Source organism: Salmo salar, chromosome ssa19, assembly GCF_905237065.1.
Source record: "Salmo salar chromosome ssa19, Ssal_v3.1, whole genome shotgun sequence".
In the NCBI taxonomy this organism is placed as follows: domain Eukaryota; kingdom Metazoa; phylum Chordata; class Actinopteri; order Salmoniformes; family Salmonidae; genus Salmo; species Salmo salar.
Window position 1 is genome coordinate 32,256,033 of NC_059460.1, and position 19,295 is coordinate 32,275,327.

The 19,295-nt window shown below is 41.8% G+C and overlaps 1 protein-coding gene across 5 annotated transcripts in view; it reads left to right on the plus strand.

Moving 5' to 3' along the window:
- The window catches only part of LOC106578741 (sphingomyelin synthase-related protein 1), a 109,558-nt gene that overhangs the window by 18,031 nt on the left and 72,232 nt on the right, over positions 1–19,295 (plus strand). Inside the window, exons 1-4 of one of the 5 annotated variants that reach the window (XM_045702232.1) lie at positions 6,182–6,499; positions 12,984–13,649; positions 13,783–13,878; positions 17,981–18,093. In XM_045702232.1, the coding sequence (XP_045558188.1) occupies positions 12,997–13,649; positions 13,783–13,878; positions 17,981–18,093 (862 nt within the window). In that variant the 5' untranslated portion in view covers positions 6,182–6,499; positions 12,984–12,996. Of the gene's footprint in view, positions 1–6,181; positions 6,528–12,983; positions 13,650–13,782; positions 13,879–17,980; positions 18,099–19,295 lie in introns of those variants that run through there. The other 4 variants (XM_045702230.1, XM_045702231.1, XM_045702228.1 and 1 more) reach the window with 4 other exon arrangements.

Sequence of the window (19,295 nt, forward strand, 5' to 3'; positions counted from 1 at the left end):
GGTGAACTCTCTCCTCATGAGGAATCCACGGCTGAGAGCCTGGACCATGCCGACCAGAGAGGCCAGCTTCTCATCTCTCATCTCCTCCAGGACCCCCAGCAGACCGGCTTTGAAGAACACCTTAGCCACAGGTAAATATGGTCAATGGAACCACAGTCAGATGGTAACAGATAGAAAGGCTTGGATCAACAGAGGGGAACAACACCACAGACCATGGGATAGTGTGTTCATAAGTTAGTTGTAAGGTTTTGTCCAGTTGCAGAGGATTTAATGTAAACTGATACAGAACTGCAGCCATACCACTGTAACACGTGGTAGGAGAATCAGAATGAGCTAATTAACATAGATAATTAGATAATCTGCATAATATGCTTATGGTTGAACTCTTGTCATTAGAATGTCTCCTTTCAGACTCTGTCACGTCCTGACCAGTATAAGGGGTTATTTGTTATTGTAGTTTGGTCAGGGCGTGGCAGGGGTGTGTTTGTTTTGTGTTGTCTGGGTTTTTGGGTATTGTTCTATGTTTTGTATTTCTATGTTCTTTCTATGTTGTGTATTTCTTTGTGTTGGCCTGGTATGGCTCTCAATCAGGACCAGCTGTACATTGTTGCTGATTGGGAGCCATACTTAGGTAGCCCTTTTTCCACCTGTCTTTTGTGGGAAGTTGTTTTTGCACTGCTATGGTTAGCCTGCAGAACTATTTAGCTGTCGTTCGTTTTTTTCATTTTGTGTCAAGTTCTCAATAAAGTAAATATGAGCATTCACGTACCCGCTGCATTTTGGTCTACTCACTACAATGGCCTGGTGTTGGCAGCTGCACTTCCTCCCTCATATGAGCCTCAGTCACCTTGGGTCCAGAGAGGGGAGAAGTCAGGCTTGTCTACCACATGTCCCTGTTGCTATGCATAATATCAGAAATAGAAGAGGGCAAAGGAGGTCAGAAGGGAACATTGTTTCCATATGTGAATATGTGTCTTTACCTATTGCAAACCATGTGAAGGGATGGCATGAGTAACGGGGAACCAATCAGTTGTCTGCACAGCGTCAGTCACCCCCTCCTTTTAGCAAGGTGGACACTAAGTAACGAAAGGTGTTCTTAGTACTGAACAAACAAGTTCTTTGTACTGGAGGCCAAGTGCTGGCTGTGTGGGGATGGTGTTTGGAACCACATCATCTCTGAGGTTGCACCTATCCTGAGACGGTATATAACCCAGAGGCTCACTCAGTGGGCGCTCTCTATCCATTTTTGTGTGGGTATTGTGACCAGCTCTCTTATCGTTTAAGTTATTTTAATAAAGTTAATATCCTGATTGGTGAGTTACCTTGTCTCTCCTCATTATTGGTAATTTAAAATATGCACAGGTTAATAAATTGAGTTTCTCTTCTTTACCTGTGATGTATGACTTTGAAGAAAAAAACAGCAGAATGTTTCTCTACCTTTTTTATATTAGCTTAATGAAGAAGAAAGTATAACAGGATGATTGACTGAGAACACATTCTCATCAACAACCTGGGGATCCGTTACAGGAGATCAGATAGAGCCGATTAGGTGGCCATGACAGTATGAGTGCCAGATCAGACATTTAGCCAGGAGACCAGGGTTAATAACACTCTTACATTATACACTATGGGATTTTTAAGGACATCTGTTTAACTGCCCTGGCACATTGGGATCGCCTTTGACCAGAGGAAAGAGTGCCACCTACTGGCCCTCCGACACCACTTCCAGCAGCATCTGATCTCCCATCCAGGGCCCAACCAGGACTGACCCTGCTTAGTTTTAGAGAGAGAGAGACTTCCTTCAGATCCTGATACCCTCTGTTACACCTGAGCTGGTGAATAACCAGGAAGTTCCCCAGCAGACCTGGAAAAACAAACCAAGTCTCTTTAATACTCAAAAACAGGTTCAAGATTTGGCTCGTTAAGGTCACTGATACTTTACTGAATACATACACTACCGGTCAAAACCTCGTTTAAGGGTTTTTATTTTTACTATTTTCTACATTGTAAAATAATAGTGACGATGTCAAAACTATGAAATACCACATGTAGTAACCAAAAAAGTGTTAAACAAATCAAAATATATTTTATATTCTTCAAATAGCCAACATTTGCCTTGAACACTCTTGGCATTTTCTCAATCAGCATCTTTTTTAAATGGGCAAGGCAGTTAAGAACAAATTCTTATTTACTATGACAGCCTACCCCAACGACACTGGGCCAATTGTGCACCGCCCTATGGGACTCCCAATCACAGCCAGATGTGGTGCAGCCTGGATTCGAACCAGGGACTGCAGTGTGTTAGACCACTGTGCCACTTGGGAGCTTCATGAGGTAGTCACCTGGAATGTATTTCAATTAACAGGTGTGCCTTTATAAAAGTTCATTTATGGAATTCCTTTCCTTCGAAAAGCGTTTGAGCCAATCAGTTGGGTTGTGACAAGGTGGGGGGGTATACAGAAGATAACCCTATTTGGTAAAAGACCAAGTCCATATTATGTCAAGAAAAGCTCAAATAAGCAAAGAGAAATGACAGTTCATCATTATTTTAAGACATGAAGGGCAGTCAATCTGGAACATTTCAAGAACTTTGAAAGTTTCTTCAAGTGCAGTTGCAAAACCCATCAAGGATGCATTCATATGAGTTACCAGCCTCAGAAATTGCAGGTCAAATAAATGCTTCACAGAGTTCAAGTAACAGACACATCTCAACATCAATTGTTCAGAGGAGACTGTGTGAATCAGGACTTTATGGTTGAATTTCTGCAAAGAAACCACTACTAAAGGACACCAATAAGAAGAGACTTGCTTGGGCCAAGAAACATGAGCAATGGACATTAGACCGGTGGAAATTTGTCCTTTGGTCTGGAGTCCAAATTGGAGATTTATGGTTCCAACCACCGTGTCTTTGTGAGACGCAGTGTGGGTGAATGGATGATCTCCACATGTATATTTCCCACCGTAAAGCATGGAGGAGGTGTTATGGTGTGGGGGTGCATTGCTGGTGACACTGTCTGTGATTTATTTAGAATTCAAGGCACACTTAACCAGCATGGCTACCACAGCATTCTGCAGCAATATGCCATCCCATCTGGTTTGGGCTTAGTGGGACTATCATTTGTTTTTCAACAGGACAATGACCCAACACACCTCCAGGCTGTGTAAGGGCTATTTTACCAATTAGGAGAGTGATGGAGTGCTGCATCAGATGACCTGTTCTCCACAATCACCCGACCTCAACCAAATGGAGATGGTTTGGGATGAGTCGGACCGCAGAGTGAAGGAAAAGCAGCCACAAGTGCTCAGCACATGTGGGAACTCCTTCAAGACTGTTGGAAAAGCATTCCAGGTGAAGCTGGTTGAGAGAATGCCAAGAGTGTGCAAAGCTGTCATCAAGGAAAAGGGTGGCTATTTGAAGAATCTCAAATATAAAATATGTTTTAATTTGTTAAGGATCCGTCCCTTTTTTTTCCAATTTTCGCCTAAAATGACATACCTAAATCTAACTGCCTGAAGGTTGTACCATTTGCAAGGAAACACTTTGATGTTTGTGGAAATGTGAAAGGAATGTAGGAGAATATAACACATTAGATCTGGTAAAAGATGCAAGAGAAAGGGCAGAATGAATTGTTCTAGCCCAGACGCAATTTAGACTTTGGCCACTAGATGGAAGCACCGTATGTGCAAAGTTTTAGACTGATCCAGTGAAATTTTGCATATCTATTCAAAATGTTGTATCAAGACTGCCCAAATGTGCCTAATTGTTTTATTCATACATTTTCAAGTTCATAATTGTGCACTCTCCTCAAACAATAGCATGGTATACTTTCACTCTAATAGCTACTGTAAAATGGACAGTGCAGTTAGATTAACAATAATTTAAGCTTTCTGCCCATATCAGATATGTTTGTCCTGGGATTTTTTTTGGTTTCTTACAACCTCATGCTAATCACATTAGCCTACGTTAGCTCAACCGTCCCATGGACGGGACACTGATCCTGAATAAGTTGTTAACACTTTTTTTGGTTACTACATGATTCCAAATGTGTTATTTCATAGTTTTGATGTCTTCACTATTATTCTACAATGTAGAAAATAGTTTAAAAAAAAAAAAAAAAACCTTTGAATGAGTGTGTGTTCTAAAATTTTTGACCCGTAGTGTATAATATTTAACTCAATATTTATTGTACCTGGAGTCTTTGACTCGTTGGGGATCAGGCAGCGCACAAAGTGAGGATGAGTGCTCTCCAAGTTAGTCATCAGCTTGCCCAAGTTCTCCTGTAAGAGGATGACAAACCAATTTTATATTAAATCATCTATGATAATCAATCCATCTTTTGAAGGACTGAATATACACATTTCAAAAGATCACCCTGAACTGCGAGGACACAGTCTGCATGGAACCACCCTTCTTCTTGCCTCCTTTCTTGCTTGTATCTGTTAAAACGAGGAAAAGTAAGAGATCCTTATAAACAAGACAAGGTTTGTAGTGACATCGCTAGTGCTGAGATGCAGTGCCTTAGACTGCTGCGCCACTCTAGAGCACCAACATTAGCACAACTGAAGAATTTCTGCACAAACTGTCAGAAACCGTCTCAGGGAAGCTCATCTGCGTGCTCGTCGTCCTCACCAGGGTCTTGACCTGACTACAGTTCAGCAACGTAACCAACTTCAGTGAGGAAATACTCACCTTCAATGGCCACTAGCACGCTGAAGAAGAGTGCTCTTCATGGATTAATCCCGGTTTCAACTGTACCAGGCAGATGGCAGACAGCATGTATGGCGTCATGTGGGCAAGCGCTTTGTTGATGTCAACGTTGTGAACAGAGTGCTCCATGGTGGCAGTGGGTTATTGTATGGGCAGGCATAAGCTATAGACAATGAACACAATTGCATTTTATCGATGGCAAATTGAATGCACAGAGAAACTGTGAGATCCTGTGGCCCACTGAAGATGAAAATGTCTCAGTTCTTCCATGGCCTGCATACTCACCTGACATGTCACCCATTGAGCATGTTTGGGATGCTCTGGATCGACGTGTACGACAGCGTGTTCCTGGTGCCGCCAATATCCATCCACTTCGTACTGCCATTGAAGAGGAGTGGGACAAGGCCCCTACCTTTTTTAAGGTATCTGTGACCAACATTCCCAGTCATGTGAAATCCATAGATTAGGGCCTAATGAATTAATTTAAATGGACTGATTTCCCTATATGAACTGTAATTTAGTAAAATCTTTGAAATTATTGCATGTTGCATTTTATGTTTGTTCAGTTTATATTGTTTTGTTCACAAGCTCTGTTGTTTTCAATGTTAGTTTGAGTCTGCTGCTTCAATTTATAGAGAAGAGACGCCCTAGTCAGATCCCAAATTTCTCACACACACACACACACACACACACACGACATTACTCGTTACCACGGTAGCTTCACGATTTTAAAGGGGCAGCTGAACATTTTGTTTCTGATATTTTGATTAAAAGACTTGGGGTAACCATAAAGTTAATGAAATGTAGAAATATACCACATTACTTCTTACTAATACATTTCCTGTTTTAGAAACATTACAAAGCACAGTCATCTGTTTTTTGTGTTTTTTGACTTGTAAGAAATCTGAGTGGCTGGTAGATTTCTTTTATTTTAATCTTCCTGCCACAGTGGCTGGTGGACCAAAAAGTTAATTTTAGGCCCTGGCAGTAACCTACAAACAACAGTTTGTTTATGAGGGTTTAATATGTATCTAGATATGTCTAGCTACTTTGATAAGTTATCATTGCTAATAATGGACCAAATGGTCTGTCTGCTTGTGATAACGTTGCCTACCTAGCTAACGTTAGCTAGCTAACTAGCTACTGTGTGCATCTCATAGCTAACAATGTTACAACACTAGCCAGCAATAGCACCACATAGCCCGTAGCGTCTCTTAAACTACAGTATTCATTGTTGAAAGTCGTGAGCCACCTGAAGTTATTTCATCCCACAACTCCACTCGATTCCGCTTGCCCTTCAGCTAACACGTTAAATTGCACAATATTGACGTCAGAAGCTTCTTCTTCTGTGGTGTTCATTGAGTGTGTCAACCTACTTTAATGGCTCATTACCGTCACCTACTTGGCTAGTGTACTCACCAGAGCCAAGGGAGGTCAAAGGCTGAGTTTCTTTCTAAACACGGATGATAACATGTATTTACTTACACAGTTTTTACTAAACTAATGCTGTTGATCATGTAGTGGTTCTACTGAGTTCTGTTGATGAGGGTTGATCAGGGTAGATCAGTGTGGACAACATTGTTATCAGAGCACATCTCCTTGATACCTCCAATTTGTAGAAGGAAGGTCCTGATATGGAGACAGCAGCCTATCTATCAGTAGGAGAAAGGTCCTGATATGGAGAGAGCAGCTTACTCAGCTGTTTAGGTCCAACAGTCCTTTGGATTAGGAGGAAGGGTGTGCTGGAGAGCAAAGGAGTATTGGAGTCACAGAAGACAGAGGGAACGATTGGTAATGTACTCTCTAGTGTAACTGACTGGTAATGTACTGGTAATGTGCTCCCTAGTTTAACTGAATGGCAATGTATTTGTAATGTACATTAGTTTATCTGGCTGGTAATATAATGGTAATGTGCTCTCTGTTTTAACTAACTGGTAATGTACTGGTAATGTACTCTCTACCAATACATTACCAGTCATTTAAACTAGAGATTAAACTACCAATACATTGCCAGTCAGTTAAACGAATGTACTCTCTAGTTTAACTGACTGGTAATGTACTGGTAATGTACTCTCTAGTTTAACTGACTGGTAATATACTGGTAATGTACTCTCTAGTTTAACTGACTGGTAAAGTACTGGTAATGTACTGGTAATATACTCTCTCGTTTAACTGACTGGTAATATACTGGTAATGTACTCTCTAGTTTAACTGACTGGTAAAGTACTGGTAATGTACTGGTAATATACTCTCTCGTTTAACTGACTGGTAATATACTGGTAATGTACTATAGTTTAACTGACTGGTAATATACTGGTAATGTACTCTCTAGTTTAACTGACTGGTAATATACTGGTAATGTACTCTCTAGTTTAACTGACTGGTAATGTACTGGTAATGTACTCTCTAGTTTAACTGACTGGTAATATACTGGTAATGTACTCTCTAGTTTAACTGACTGGTAATATACTGGTAATGTACTCTCTAGTTTAACTGACTGGTAATGGACTCTCTAGATTAACTGGCTGGTAATATACTGGTAATGTATTCTCTAGTTTAACTGATTGACAATTTACTGGTAATGTACTCTATAGTTTAACTGGCTGGTAATGTACTGGTAATGTACTCTCTAGTTTAACTGACTGGTAATGTACTGGTAATGTACTCACTAGTTTAACTGGCTGGTAATGTACTGGTAATGTACTATAGTTTAACTAACTGGTAATTAACTAGTAACGTACTCTCTAGCATAACTGACTGGTAAAGTACTGGTAATGTACTGGTAATGTACTCTCTAGTTTAACTGACTGGTAATATACTGGTAATGTACTATCTAGTTTAACTGACTGGTAAAGTACTGGTAATGTACTATAGTTTAACTGACTGGTACTATACTGGTAATGTACTCTCTAGTTTAACTGACTGGTAATGTACTGGTAATGTACTCTCTAGTTTAACTGACTGGTAATGTACTGGTAATGTACTATTGTTTAACTGACTGGTAATATACTGGTAATGTACCCTCTAGTTTAACTGACTGGTAATGTACTGGTAATGTACTCTCTAGTTTAACTGACTGGTAATGTACTGGTAATGTACTAAGTAGTTTAACTGGCTGGTAATGTACTCTCTAGTTTAACTGGCTGGTAATATACTGGTAATGTACTCTCTAGTTTAACTGATAGACAATGTACTGGTAATATACTCTATAGTTTAACTGGCTGGTAATGTACTATAGTTTAACTGTCTGGTAATGTACTATTGTTTAACTGACTGGTAATGTACTCTATGGTGTCACTGACTGGTAATGTACCGGTAATGTACTCTCTGTGTCACACCCTGACCGGAGTGAGACGGTTTATTTCTCTATTTTGTTAGGTCAGGGTGTGGGGTGGGCATTCTATGGTTTATATTTCTATGTTTTGGCCAGGTATGGTTTCCAATCAGAGGCAGCTGCCTATCGTTGTCTCTGATTGGGAACCATACTTAGGCAGCCCTTTTCTCTCCTTGAGTTGTGGGATCTTATTTTTGTAGTGCTTTCTAAAGCCTGCAAGATGTGACAGTTGTTTTCCATGGTTTATGTGTTCAGAGTTTAAATAAATATCAAAATTAACACATACCACGCTGCACCTTGGTCTACAAGCAGTGTATCACGACGACACACTGGGCGTAAATATATATTGATTGCAATTAATCCCGAATGAATGAGCGTTCATGTGCAAAGGATTAGCATTTCAATTAATATAATTATCAACTGTGTAGTGAGCCCTCTGTTCTTTCCCGCCTGTTCTCAGTCCACACCCACTTCCCTTTGTCCACCAAGCTGTCATATCGGCTTAGCCCACTAGGGAACCTCCCCTATCATTTCCTTGTAACCATATGTACTGGGTTGTTTGTTTATGCATTTCTGTGATTATTTAGTTAGTAAATAAATGATTAAGACAATTGGTGTATGGATGATTCATAGTAAACGCTGGGTTCATGCAGATAACCAACAATTTACGATGTTTGGAATGAGACTAATGTGAGGTAAAGAATAATTCATTAATTAGAAGACTAATTGATCAGATATTAAAATTATAACTTTGTAATCTGAAGATTTTCCTTGGTGACTTCCTAGTTAATTACATTTACATGATTATTTTAATCATGTAATAATAATTACAGAGAATTGATTTGATAAAATAACAGTCTTCACTTTAATGATGCCAAAGACACGACAGTATAATAAAATAATTTAATAAAAAAATATCACATTTACATAACTTTTCAGACCCTTTACTCAGTACTTTATTGAAGCACCTTTGGCAGTGATTACAGCCTCGAGTCTTCTTGGGTATGAAGCTTCAAGATTGGCACACCTGTATTTGGGGAGTTTCTCCCATTCTTCTCTTCAGATCCTCTTAAGCTCTGTCGGATTGGATGGGGAGCGTCGCTGCACAGCTATTTTCAAGTCTCTCCAGAGACGTCCGATCAGGTTCAAGATCGGGCACTCAAGGACATTCAGAAATTTGTGCCGAAGCCACACCTCCGTTGTCTTGGCTGTGTGCTTAGTGTTGTTGTCCTGTTGGAAGGTGAACCTTTGCCCAGGCCTAAGTTCCTGAGCACTCTGGAGCAGGTTTTCATCAAGGATCTCTCTGTACTATGCTCCGTTCATCTTTCCATCGATCCTGACAGCATGATGCTGCCACCACCATGCTTCACCATAGGGATGGTGCCAGGTTTCCTCCAGACGTGACGCTTGGCATTCAGGCCAAAGAGTTCAATCCTGGTTTCATCAGACCAGAGAATCTTGTTTCTCATGGTCTGAGACTCATTTAGGTGCCTTTTGGCAAACTCCAAGCGGGCTGTCATGTGCCTTTTACTGAGGAGTGGCTTTCGTCTGGCCACTCTACCATAAACACCTGATTGGTGGAGTGCTGCAGAGATGGTTGTCCTTCTAGAAGGTTCTCCTATCTCCACAGAGGAACTCTGGAGCTCTGTCAAAGTGACCATCGGGTTCTTGGTCACCTCCCTGACCAAGGCTCTTCTCCCCTGATTGCTCAGTTTGACCAGGCTGCCAGCTCTAGGAAAAGTCTTGGTGGATCCAAACTTTTTCCATTTAAGAAAGATGGAGGCCACTCTGTTCTTGGGGACCTTCAATGCAGAATTGTTTTGGTAAAATTCCCCAGATCTGTGCCATGACACAATCCTGTCTCGGAGCTTGGTTTTGCTCTGACATGCAATGTCAACTGTGGGACATTATACAGACAGGTGTATGCCTTTCCAAATGATGTCCAATCAATTGAATGTACCACAGGTGGACTCCAATCAAGTTGTAGAAACATCTCACGGATGGTCAATGGAAACAGGATGCACCTGGGCTCAATTTCGTGTCTCATAGCAAAGGGTCTGAATACTTTTGTAAATAATTGTTTATTTTATTGCAAATATTTCGAAAAACCTGTTTTCAGTTGATCATTATGAGGTTTTGTGTGTAGATTGATGAGGAAAACATGTATTTAATAATTTCTAGAATAAGACTAACGTAACAAAATGTGGAAAACTGAAGGGGTCTGAATACTTTCCGAATGCACTGCAAGCAGACAATGAAAGCTCTTACAATATTCAATGATTACATTTCTCTATAACAGGCTATAGGCTACATGTGCAGCACCAAATCAGAACAAATTATTAGGGTGAGGATCATGGGCTTACTACACAACATACACTTAGTATTACTTTCTTAGCTACAGTATACATATATCCCTGGCATATTACATCATTTATGCAGCAGCATATAAGACATGTTTGGACTCACCTTGTTGTGCTGTGCTCACTTGAACAGGAAGGTGGCGCAGCGGTCCTTCGTGGGCAAATTTCATCATCAACCTTTGTCATCAAAGTCTGGCATTCTCTGGATTTATGGTGCTTTCAAGACAACTGGGAACTAAAAGAAACAAGTTTGAATCATGACGTCAGTGATCCTCAGGTCAGAGCTCTAGAAAGAGGCCCGAGTTCGTTTTTTTCTGAGTTCCCAGTTGTCTTGAACTCACTGAAGTCAGATTTCCCAATTCCGAATTTCCAGTTGTTTTGAGCGCGGCAGAAGTCCTGTGGGATTGACAGCATGGCCAATGTTGAATGTTTATCTTTTTTAAGCTTGGAAAAGAGACCCTTAAACCCAGACTTGGGACCAAAGACCCACTCCACTGAATAGCAGCCTAGTGATTACTTTGCAATGCTTGCAGTTAGCCACTGATTCCTTCCAAACCACTCATTGTTGAATTAGCGATTTCCAACTTGTTGTGTAATGTTTATGTCCAATGGCCGATGAGCACTGATACGTTTTATCTATAATTTCTCTTCATATGACAAGGATTAAAAAGTATTTGCCAGTAGATTGTCGACTTGATTCATGATGATGACTGCTAGCTTTTGAAAGTATGATGTTGACATGATTAGTACAATAGAAGCTAGTGTAGATATAACGTGATTTGACGTCATTTTATCTGTGGCCAATGATCTTGAGCCTTCTTGGATGGGCACTTGTAATGTAACTTAATGGCAGCACCCAAGGGGGCTTGAATGTTCAAGCTCTACCCTTTCGAATTTGGTGGTGACGTAGTGTCCCCATGAGTGACAGAACACTGAGCCAATCACGGCGCAACTAGAGAACATTACCAACCCCTAGGCTCCATATTTTCCACTGGCTGCCTCACCACAACAGAAAGCACTGAGCTAGGCTGAAACACCTGCATTTTGGAGCTTAACCCAACGTCAACAGTGAAGAGGCGACTCCGGGATGCTGGCCTTCTAGGCGGAGTTCCTCTGTCCAGTGTCTTTGTTCTTTTGCCCAGCTTCATCTTTTATTTTTATTGGCCAGTCAGAGATATTGCTTTTTCTTTGAAACTCTGCCTAGAAGGCCAGCATCCCGGAGTCGCCTCTTGTTGACGTTGAGACTGGTGTTTTGCGGGTACTATTTAATGAAGCTGCCAGTTGAGGACTTGTGAGGCATCTGTTTCTCAAACTAGACACTCTACTGTACTTGTCCTCTTGCTCAGTTGTGCACCGGGGCCTCCCACTCCTCTTTCTATTCTGGTTAGAGCCAGTTTGCGCTGTTCTGTGAAGGGAGTAGTACACAGCGTTGTACGAGATCTTCAGTTTCTTGGAAATTTCTCACATGGAATAGCCGTCATTTCTCAGAACAAGAATAGACTGACAAGTTTCAGAAGAAAGTTCTTTGTTTCTGGCCATTTTGAGCCTGCAATTGAACCCACAAATGCTGATGCTCCAGATACTCAACTAGTCTAAAGAAGGCCAGTTTTATTGCTTCTTTTATCAGGACAACAGTTTTCAGCTTTGCTAACATAATTGCAAAAGGGTTTTCTAATGATCAATTAGCCTTTTAAAATTATAAACTTGGATTAGCTAACACAACGTGCCATTGGAACACAGGAGTGATGGTTGCTGATAATGGGCCCCTGAACGTCTATGTAGATATTCCATTAAAAAAATCAGCCGTTTCCAGCTACAATAGTCATTTACAACATTAACAATGTCTACACTGTATTTCTGATCAATTTCATGTTAATTTAATGGACAAAATGTTTTTGGTTTTTTTTAAACAAGGACATTTCTAAGTGACCCCAAACTTTTGAATTGTAGTACATACTTTATATATATATATATATATGATGGGATGTATAGACATTATAGACTGTATGTGGATATAATATGTTGTATATCTGTAGAATATGTAGGACAGAATAGTATATGTACAGCAATAGTTAAATAGAATGGCCTTGACTAGAATACAGTGTATACATATGAAAAGAGTACAACAGTATGTAAACATTCTTAAAGTGACTAGTGTTCCATGACTATATAGGGCAGCAGCCATGGTAGAGTAACCAGGTGGTAGCCGGCTAGTGACAGTAACTAAGTTCAGGGCGGAGTACTGGGCAGAGGCTGGCTAGTGGTGACTATTAACAGTCTGATGGCCTTGAGATAGCAGCTGTTTTTCAGTCTCTCAGTATCATTATGCATGTTTACTGACTACTTGTACTGTCTAGTTTGAATGGAGCTGGTGGTCTAAGCCAATAATGAGTATATAGTGTATGTGGTCTATCTGTGTTCTGATTGGCCTCTGTGACTTAATGCTGTCTTCCCAGAACAAACTATAAGGTCTCTTATTACATTGCCTTTGTGTTACCACTGTATTAACACTGTCTCTCTCTCTCCCTCTCTCTCTCTCTCTCTCTCTCTCTCTCTCTCTCTCTCTCTCTCTCGCTCTCAGAGGGAGGTATGCTATGGCGGTGTCTCAGAGTAGTGTTAGTACTTGGAGCAGTAAGCAGGTGTCTGGCTGGCTGAAGCAGGAGGGGTTTGGACAGTATGTGGAGCTGCTGTGTTCTAAACACCGTGTGGATGGCCCCAGCCTGCTGACTCTAGGGGAGGCTGACCTGCGTGAACCCCCTCTGGGCCTCACTGTGCTGGGGGACATCAAGAGGCTGGCCCTGGCCCTGCGGAGGCTCCAAAGACAGAACCAGGAGCAACTAGAGGAGCTGGGGATAGGGTTAGGGGGATTAGGGGCTGCTGCTGGGGGACACAGGGCCTGTCACAGGGATGACTCGGGGGATCACAGGGCTGACAGGCGGTGTAACGGAGGGGAACGTGTGTGTAACGGGGCAGGGCGCTGTCAGGTGGACTGTGGGGTCTCAGAGTTATGGTCAGGGTCACGACCCCGGTCAGGGACGGAGTTAGAAGAAGACCAGTGCCACATTCACTCCACTGGGGACAGGAAGTGCCTTCTAGGGCGTCTGGACCCGGAGCTGTGGAAGACAGTAGTCAGCTCTGTTTACGTCATGCTCGTCTTCGGATTTACCTCCTTCGTCATGGTGATCGTCCACGACCGCGTTCCCGATATGACAATTTACCCGCCACTGCCCGACATCTTCCTGGACAGGTGAGTCTGACCTTTAACCTTTAACCCCTGACCTCTAATCCCACTGCCAGACATTTCCTGAATAGGTGAGCTTGACCTCTAACCCCTGGCCTCATTATTATTCCAACATTATTATTCCCTTTTTCTCTGACAGTGTACCCAGAATCCCTTGGGCTTTTGCAATGGCGGAGGCTTGTGGTCTAATCCTAGTTTACATCTTCCTGTTGGTGCTACTACTACACAAACACAGGTACTACTGCACTACTACTACTACTACTATTACTACTACTAGACAAACACGTGTACTACTGCAATACTACTGCAATACTATTACTACTACTACTGCTACTACTACAACTCCTACTACGACTAGACAAACACATGTACAACTACAATACTACTGCAATACTACTACTACTACTACTAATATGACTAGACAAGCATGTGTACTACTGCAATACTACTACTAATACTACTACTACTACTATAGGTACTACTACTACTACTACTGCTACCACCACTATTACTACTACTACCACCACTACTACTACTACCACCACTACTAATACTACTACTACTACCACTACCACTACAACTACCACTACCACTACCACTACTACTACTACTACTACTACTACTACCACTACTACTACCAATACCACTTATACTACTACCACTACTACTAAAACCACTACTACTAAAACCATTACCACAACCACTAAAACCACTACCACAACAACTACCACTACTACTACTACTAATACTACTAACACTACTACTACTACCACTAATACCACTACCACTACTACTACCACTACTACCACTACTACTACTAAAACCACTACCACTACTACCACTACCACTACTAAAACCACTACTACTACTACTACTACTACTACTAGTACTACTATACCTGCTACCACTACTAAAACCACTACCGCTACTACTATTACTACTACTACTACCACTACTACTACTACTACGACTATCACTACTAAAACTACTACCACTACTAATACCACTAATAAAACTACTACCAATACTACTACCACTACTGCTACTACTACCACTACTACTAAAACCAGTACCGCTACTATTATTACCACTACTACTACTACTACTCCTACCACCATTACCACTACTACTACTAAAACCACTACCACTACTACCACTACCACTACTAAAACCACTACTACTACTACTACTACTACTACTACTACTACTACTACTACTACTAGTACTACTATACCTGCTACCACTACTAAAACCACTACCGCTACTACTATTACTACTACACCTGCTACCACTACTAAAACCACTACCGCTACTACCACTACCGCTACTACCACTACCACTATTAAAACTACTACCACTACTACTAAAACTACTACCACTACTACTACCACTACTACCACTACTACTACTGCCACCACCACCACTACTACTATCACTACTACTCCTACTACTACTACCACTACTACTATCAATACCACTACTACTACTACCACTACTACTACTAAAACCACTACTACTACTACTACTACTACTACTACTAGTACTACTATACCTGCTACCACTACTAAAACCACTACCGCTACTACTATTACTACTACTACTACAACTATCACTACTAAAACTACTACCACTACTAATACCACTAATAAAACTACTACCAATACTACTACCACTACTGCTACTACTACCACTACTACTAAAACCAGTACCGCTACTATTATTACCACTACTACTACTACTACTCCTACCACCACTACTACTACTACTACTAAAACCACTACTATTACTACTACACCTGCTACCACTACTAAAACCACTACCGCTACTACCACTACCGCTACTACCACTACCACTATTAAAACTACTACCACTACTACTAAAACTACTACCACTACTACTACCACTACTACCACTACTACTACTGCCACCACCACCACTACTACTATCACTACTACTCCTACTACTACTACCACTACTACTATCAATACCACTACTACTACTACCACTACTACTACTGCTACTACTACTACTACTAAAACCACTACTACTACTAAAACCACTACCACAACCACCAAAACCATTACCACAACCACTAAAGCCACTACCGCAACCACTACCACTACTACTACTACTACTACTACTACTACCACTATTACCACTACTACCACTACTACTACTACTCCTACTAATCCTACTACCACTACTACGACTACTACCACTACTACTACTAAAACAACTACCACTACTACCACTACCACTACTAAAACCACTACTACTACTAGTACTACTACACCTGCTACCACTACTAAAACCACTACCGCTTCAACTATTACCACTACTACTACCACTACTAAAACTACTACCACTACTACAACCACTACTAAAACTACTACCAATACTACTACCACTATTGCTACTACTACTACTACTACTACTACTAAAACCAGTACCGCTACTATTATTACCACTACTACTACTACTCCTACCACCACTACTACTACTACTACTACTACTACTACTTCTCCTACCACTACTAAAACCACTACTACTACTCCTACTACTCCTACTAACACTACTGCCACTACTACCACTACTGCTACTACTACCACTACTACTACCACTACTGCTACTACTACTACTACTACTAAAACTACTACCACTACTACCACTATCACTACTACTACTACTACTACTACTACTACTACTACTACTACTACTACTAAAACCACTACCAAAACCACTACTGCTACTACTACTGCTGCTACTACTACTACTACCACTAATACCACTACTACTACTTCCACTACTACTACTACCACTACTACTGTAACCGATGTGAAATGGCTAGTAGTTAGTGGTGGTGCGCGCTAATAGCGTTTCAATCGGTGACATCACTCGCTCTGAGACCTGAAGTAGGGTTTCCCCTTGCGTTGCAAGGGCCGCGGCATTTGTGGCGCGATGGGTAATGATGCTTCGTGGGGTGTCAGTTGTTGATGCGTGCAAGGGTCCCTGGTTCAAGCCCGGGTTGGGGTGAAGAGAGGGACGGAACCTACACTGTTACATTGATGCTGTTGACCCGGATCATTGGTTGCTGCGGAAAAGGAGGAGGTCAAAAGGGGGGTGAGTGTAACCGATGTGAAATGGCTACTACTACTACTACTACTACTTCTCCTACTAAAACTACTACCAATACTACTACCACTATTACTACTACTACTACTACTACTAAAACCAGTACCGCTACTATTATTACCACTACTACTACTACTCCTACTACTACTACTACTACTTCTCCTACCACTACTAAAACCACTACTACTACTCCTACTACCACTACTACTACTACTACTAAAACTACTACCACTACTACCACTATCACTACTACTACTACTACTACTACTAAAACCACTACCACAACCACTACTGCTGCTACTACTACTACTACCACTAATACCACTACTACTACTTCCACTACTACTACTACCACTATTACTGTAACCGATGTAACCGATGTTACATTGATGCTGTTGACCCGGATCATTGGTTGCTGCGGAAAAGGAGGAGGTCAAAAGGGGGGTGAGTGTAACCGATGTGAAATGGCTAGTTAGTTAGCGGTGGTGCGTGCTAATAGCGTTTCAATCAGTGACGTCACTCGCTCTGAGACTTGAAGTAGGGTTTCCCCTTGCGTTGCAAGGGCTGCGGCTTTTGTGGCACGATGTGTAACGATGCTTCGTGGGTGTCAGTTGTTGATGTGTGCAAGGGTCCCTGGTTCGAGCCCAGGTTGGGGCGAAGAGAGGGACGGAACCTACACTGTTACACTACCACCACTACCACTACTACTACTACTATTAATGCCAATTCCTCCTTTGGCCGTCTCTCCTTCCAGTTCTCTGCTGCCAATGACTGGAACGAACTACAAAAATCTCTGAAACTGGAAACACTTATCTCCCTCACTAGCTTTAAGCACCAGCTGTCAGAGCAGCTCACAGATCACTGCACCTGTACATAGCCCATCTATAATTTAGCCCATACAACTACCGCTTCCCCTACTGTATTTATTTATTTATTTTCCTCCTTTGCACCCCATTATTTCTATTTCTACTTTGCACTTTCTTCCACTGCAAATCTACAATTCCAGTGTTTTACTTGCTATATTGTATTTAAGCCTAACCCTACCTGAGTGTGTGTGTGTGTGTGTGTGTGTGTGTCTGCTGCGTGGAACCCTGACACTATCTAAAGCCTGTGCTCCGTTATCTCTCTCTCTCTCTCTCTCTCTCTCTCTCTCTCTCTCTCTCTCTTTAGGTCTTTAATATGTCTCTCTCTCTCTCTCTCTCTAGGTCTATCATATTGCGGCGTCTGTGTTCTCTGATTGGAACAGTGTTTCTGCTGCGTTGCGTCACCATGTTTGTTACCTCCCTCTCTGTGCCTGGACAACATCTACAGTGCTCCAGTAAGGTGGGACACACATACTAACACACCCAAACTAGTGACTAGTTGATTAAAGGACAGAGTCTGATGACTGGGTGATCAAAGGACAGAGTCCAATGACTGGGTGATTAAAGGGCAGAGTCTGACTGGATGATTATAGGGCAGAATCCAATGACTGGGTGATTAAAGGGCAGAGTCTGACTGGGTGATTAAAGGACAGAGTCTGACTGGGTGATTAAAGGGCAGAGTCTGACTGGGTGATTAAAGGACAGAGTCTGACTGGGTGATTAAAGGGCAGAGTCTGACTGGGTGATTAAAGGACAGAGTCTGACTGGGTGATTAAAGGACAGAGTCTGACTGGGTGATTAAAGGGCAGAGTCTGACTGGGTGATTAAAGGACAGAGTCTGATGATTGGGTGATTAAAGGGCAGTCTGATAACTAGTTGATTAAAGGGCAGAGTCTGATGACTGGGTGATTAAAGGGCAGAGTCTGATGACTGGGTGATTAAAGGGCAGAGTCTGATGACTGGGTGATTAAAGGGCAGAGTCTGATGACTGGGTGATTAAAGGACAGAGTCTGATAACTAGTTGATTAAAGAGCAGATTCTGATGACTGGGTGATTAAAGGACAGAGTCTGATGACTGGGGGATTAAAGGACAGAGTCTGATGACTGGATGATTAAAGGGCAGAGACTAATGACTGGGTGATTAAAGAGCAGAGTCTGACTGGGTGATTAAAGGGCAGAGTCTGATAACTAGTTGATTAAAGGACATAGTCTGACTGGGTGATTAAAGGGCAGAGTCTGATGACTGGGTGATTAAAGGGCAGAGTCTGATTGGGTGATTAAAGGACGAAGTCTGATGACTGGGTGATTAAAGGACAGAGTCTAACTGGGTGATTAAAGGGCAGAGTCTGACTGGGTGATTAAAGGACAGAGTCTGATGACTGGGTGATTAAAGGGCAGAGTCTGATGACTGGGTGATTAAAGGGCAGAGTCTGATGACTGGGTGATTAAAGGGCAGAGTCTGATGACTGGGTGATTAAAGGGCAGAGTCTGACTGGGTGATTAAAGGGCAGAGTCTGACTGGGTGATTAAAGGACAAAGTCTGATGACTGGGTGATTAAAGGGCAGAGTCTGACTGGGTGATTAAAGGGCAGAGTCTGACTGGGTGATTAAAGGACAAAGTCTGACTGGGTGATTAAAGGACAAAGTCTGACTGCGT